This window comes from Ranitomeya variabilis, chromosome 2, assembly GCF_051348905.1.
Source record: "Ranitomeya variabilis isolate aRanVar5 chromosome 2, aRanVar5.hap1, whole genome shotgun sequence".
Lineage (NCBI taxonomy): Eukaryota > Metazoa > Chordata > Amphibia > Anura > Dendrobatidae > Ranitomeya > Ranitomeya variabilis.
This window is the reverse complement of record NC_135233.1, coordinates 687125444-687130698: the sequence shown is the minus strand read 5'-3', so window position 1 is coordinate 687130698 and position 5255 is coordinate 687125444. Positions and strand designations below refer to the sequence as shown.

Genomic DNA, 5255 nt, shown 5'->3' with positions numbered 1-5255 from the left:
TAAACTGTCACCCATGATGCCCACATCACAGTGTATAGGGCAGAGCAGGGCCAGGAGCCGCTGCCTGGCAGGAGCCACCTGAGGGTTCCGTCACCTCTGACCTCTGGCACCTGCACACGACCAACTGCCGTTTACTTTCAACTGTCGGCTGAAGTGATTGGACTGAGGTCTACAGGCGGGAAGAGATTACTGAGAATGGCGACTACTGGATGAGGAGAAGAGAGCGAGAAGAGGAGCGAGGAGAAGAGGCGCGAGGAGAAGAGGAAGAGGGAAGAGGACAGCGTGACCGGATTAAAGAAGAAAAGGAGACGAGACAACAGCGGATTGGAGGAGCCAACACCTGGATGCAGCGGAGACCCTGGATCATCCGGCCCCTATGCCAGGCTTAACATCAGCCGCTTCAACATCCACCAGGTCCTAGGTAGAGGCGCCTTTGGCAAAGTAAGGCCTACATATTTGTTATTTATTTGAAATCTGAGATTTTTCATATATCCCCATGTATTGTTCTCTGTTATCAGCCATGTCTTGCTTTGTTATTGCTCATTGTAGTGTCCTTCTGTGAGATGAGGTATAAGACATCACCATAGTTAGGGCTAGTGCTGCTATAACCTGGTATTCTTCTATACTGGAGGGTTCATCTCAGGGGTCACAGCTGTAGAGGGCAGGGGACATTATTTTTTTCTCCTATCAGGCTGCCATATTGTACATACATTTGTCTCTGTGTTTTTATTAAATCTAGATAATCAATGATATTTGGACCATACTAATGCCAACCCAATGCCTCTACTAATGCTTACTCTGTTTATTTCCATATGGTAACAGAGGAAAACCCTTTAAAAAGTCATCGTCATTTTAATTTTTATTTCATAAATCAATAGCAAACATGAAAATAAGCAGCTTTGTAATAATTCTAATCAGATAAATCTTCTTTCTCCACCAAGACTGATTTTTCATATTCTATATTCTCAATTTCTGGGTAAACTCTGTATTTAGTGAAGACAGATTGTTACATTACTGAGAGGAGATGACAGTTGGTGCCGATAATATTCTATGTAGTGGAGAGGAGGGGCTAAATACAAAACTCCTCCCTCCTCCTCCCCCCTCCCTTCTGCATAGAATATTATCAGCACCAACTGTCATCTCCCCTCAGTAATGTAACAATCTGTCTTCACTAAATACAGAGTTTACCCAGGTACATAGAATTTTGAAAATAAAAAATCAGTCCTGGCGGAGAAAGAAGCCGATTTGGCTGATAAAATGTATTACAAAGTTAAATATTTTCATGTGTATTATTGTTTTATGAACTAAATATTAAAATGACGAATATTTATTAAGACCTCTCCATAGCCCATCCATGGAGCAGGCAGTGCATTGTTCTGATAGATAGATCTGCTCCTCTATATGGTCCTGGTCACTAGCAGACTGAGCGATCACTCAGTTTTCTCATGCGCCTTGTGGACTATAAAATCCAGATCCTTCCACCCATGCAGACACCTTCTAAGTATTCTCCATTTGTGTTTTTCAGGTGGTCCTGGCATCTGTCCCCGGCAGTAACATCAACGTGGCCGTCAAAATGATCACCAAAAGGGACGAGGACACCATCTTGAGAGAGCAGCGGATACTCCTGGAGGCCAGACACTGCCCATTCCTATGCCACCTCTATGCCGCACACCAGTCTCAGCACAGGGCATATTTCATCATGGAGTACCTGTCCGGTGGCAGCGTGGAGGATTTGATCAGGACGTGCGGCTGCCTTAACATCGGCAATGTGAGGTGAGAAAGCAGAGAATGTACCTAAAAGAGAACTAAGAGAAAGGGAAAAAACCTGAGGTCGGGGTGCAGCTAGGGGAGCACTGGCAGGGCATATATTTAGGGTGCTGGAAGCAGGAGGTGGGGTTCCATGGTATTTGGGGATTGCCAGAGAAGGATTTCATGACATTGATTCTGCACTCTGTTCTCTCCATCAGATTCTACACAGCAGAGATGGTATGTGGCCTCCAGTTCCTCCACGGACACAACATCGTCCACCGGTAAGCAGAACTTTCCTCTTTCTCTCTGTCCCCTTTACAAGCTGTAGATATGGCCCCCGGCATCCCTGGTGTCCTGCCGCCTATTCTACTGGATCTTCTAGTGACCCATTTTCCATCTCTTGTATCACTGGACAGATTTCTTATTTTGTTTTCTTCTTTCATTGCAGTGACATAAAGCCGGATAACATCATGTTGGATGCAGATGGCCACATCCGTATCATCGACTTTGGGCTTGCCCAAGATGGCATCTCCTCCTCCAAAAACATCTGTGGAGTGACGGGCACTTTCCATTACATGGCCCCTGAGGTGCATTGTAGAAAACGGTATGGCACAGCAGTGGACTGGTGGAGCCTGGGGATTGTGGTGTCCAGGATGGCAGCAGGGCGATATCCATTTTACAACGGCCCCGTCAAGCAAATGGCTTTCAAATCCATCATCAACGAGAAGCAAAAATTTCCAACTTGGCTTGATGCTGACGTGAAACATCTCATCAAGAAGCTGCTGCGCAAAGACCCTCAGACATGCCTGGGTGTGAGCGGGAACATCAGAGAGCATCCATTCTTTACCACAATCGGCTGGGAGGATCTGGAGGAAAGGAGAGTAGAGCCACCATTTACACCATTCAGGCCAGTTCTGGAGAACCACCATCTGCAGTGGCCGGAGCACACAGTCCTTCACCCCGTGGCCAGATTTACGTACGTGTCACCAAGCTGGACCCGGTAAGTATCTCCTCCTCTGGGGATAACACTCATCAGGTGCTGTTCTCTCATTGTGGTAATCCTCATCATCGATCTTACCTTTTTTCACTTTTTCTGACAGTGACTTTATGTTTCTATTTTTCTTAGGTGGATGAAAAGATCTGGACTGTGAAAGAATTCACGGCCATCTGGTGAGTGACCGATGTACACACAGGACACCTATTATGTCAGTACATTGTATCTCAGAGGTGTCAAACTGCATTCCTCGAGGGCCGCCAACAGGTCATGTTTTCAGGATTTCCTTGTATTGCACAGGTGATAATTTAATCACCTGCACAAAATGATTCCAGCACCTTGTGGAATGCTAAGGAAATCCTGAAAACATGACCTGTTGGCGGCCCTCGAGGAATGCAGTTTGACACCTCTGTTGTATCTGATGTTATATAGCAGAATGGTTCATTATAAAGACCATTCCCCTAATATAACATAAGATCCGGTAGATAGATTTCCTGTCTTCCTCTTATGTCTTGCAGGATGAGCCCGAGCCAACTGCCCAGAATTTCATGCCTCCTGACCCGTGCCTCACGTCTCTGCTGCTGTACGTCACCTCGGCTGCCCTTCAACTTCATCTCTCTCTATACCATCTTCATGCCGGACCACTGCCATTGCTGCCCCAGATCCTTGACCCCCTGGGCTGGCATCTAACATCCCTCCAGCCCGAAGATCTTCTACTCCAGGAGCGGCCTGTGCTAAGTTTCCATCTGGTGAGTTCAGGAACAATAGTCGCAACTTTCAGTCCTGGGGCCGCTGAGCAGCAGCATGTAAGGAGCGGCCATTATCCCTGAACTCACCTTAGCACAGGCCTGGTAAGTATCGCACCCATCACACATCACCCACACTACATGGTCAGTGCAGGTCCCCACACTACATCATCAGTACAGGCACACACATAGCACACAGTACATATCAGCACATAGATGTAGGACATAGATCGGCTTCTGATCCTGAGATTTAATCTGATCGCCATATTTGGGGTCAGGAAGGAATTTTTCCCCCTAATATGAGGACAATTGGCCCATTCCTCATAGGGGGTTTTCGCCTTCCTCTGGATCTACACGGCCTTAAATAGGTTTAGTATAATAGATTAATAAGTAGAATCACACACTAGTAGCACAAAAAAAGTTATAATAAAATAAAATGTTCTTACTTTAAAAGAAAAAATAGTTCCTATAAATAATAATTAGTCCAAGTAAAGAAACATATATATTTTTTTACATGACAGGTATATTACACAGGTTAGGTACATTACACAGGTTAGGTATCAGCTTTTGATCTTGGGATTCATTCTGATCGCCATATTTGGGGTCAGGAAGGAATTTTTCCCCCTGATATGAGGATAATTGGCCGATTCCTCTGGCCTTCCTCTGGATCAACACGGCCGATACATACATTTAGTGTCATAGGTTAATAAATAAGTGCAAACTTTTAGAGCATAAAAAAGATACAAAATAAAATATTATTAGTTGAAAAAATGTTTCCTAACCAAATATAGACATAAATTAGTCCAAACATGCTACCAGATTAGTAGGAAAAAAATAATACAACACATTTTTTTTACTTTAATCTCATCGGTTCATTATCAGCCCTTGATCCTGGGATTTATTCTGACCGCCATACTTTATTTGGGGTCAGGAAGGAATTTTCCCCCCTGATATGAGGATAATTGGCCGATTCCTCACAGGGGGTTTTCGCCTTCCTCTGGACCAACACGGCCCATAGATAGGTTTAGTAAAATAGAATAAATAAGTAGCTTCTTATGTTTATAATAAAAAATATATAATTTATGTAAAATAATAATATAATATTTTGGATTTACAATAATATAGTCGACACAAATATAAACGTAAATTAGCCGAAAAATAGAAATTACTTTTATATTTTTATATAATAAACATTTATATAATAATAATATAATAATAATTTTAAATAATATATTTTTTTTACATTAAACTTACGTATACACATTAGCTATGAGCCCTTGATCCTGGGATTCATTCTGATCGCCATATTTGGGGTCAAAAAGGAATTTTCCCCCCTAATATGAGGATAATTGGCCGATTCCTCACAGGGGGTTTTCGCCTTCCTCTGGACCAACACGGCCCATAGATAGATTTAGTCTGATAGATGAATAATTTACACATATACATGACATATAATATATAATAACCTCATCTATAAATAAAATCTTCTTTTTACCCATGAATAATTTACACATATACATGACATATAATATATACTGTATTTTCTGGTGTATAAGACGACTGGGCGTATAAGACGACCCCCAACTTTTCCATATAAAATATGGAATTTGGGATATGCCCGCTGTATAAGACGGGGGTCATCTTATACGCCCAGTCATCTTATACGGCGTGTGGTTCCCAGGGTCTGAAGGAGAGGAGACTCTCCTTCAGGCCCTGGGATCCATATTCATGTAAAAAATAAAGAATAAAAATAAAAAATATGTAAA

General features: G+C 42.7%; 1 protein-coding gene across 1 annotated transcript; it reads left to right on the top strand.

The window, feature by feature from the left end:
• Nucleotides 1–203: 203 nt before the first annotated feature.
• On the top strand, nt 204–4975 carry LOC143809834 (protein kinase C delta type-like). The gene is made up of 6 exons (XM_077292826.1): nt 204–441; nt 1526–1773; nt 1968–2030; nt 2198–2749; nt 2876–2919; nt 3262–4975. Exons 2-5 carry the CDS (start codon nt 1574–1576, stop codon nt 2898–2900), a joined length of 840 nt encoding a protein of 279 aa, XP_077148941.1. The 5' UTR covers nt 204–441; nt 1526–1573; the 3' UTR covers nt 2901–2919; nt 3262–4975.
• The last annotated feature ends 280 nt before the right edge of the window (nt 4976–5255 follow it).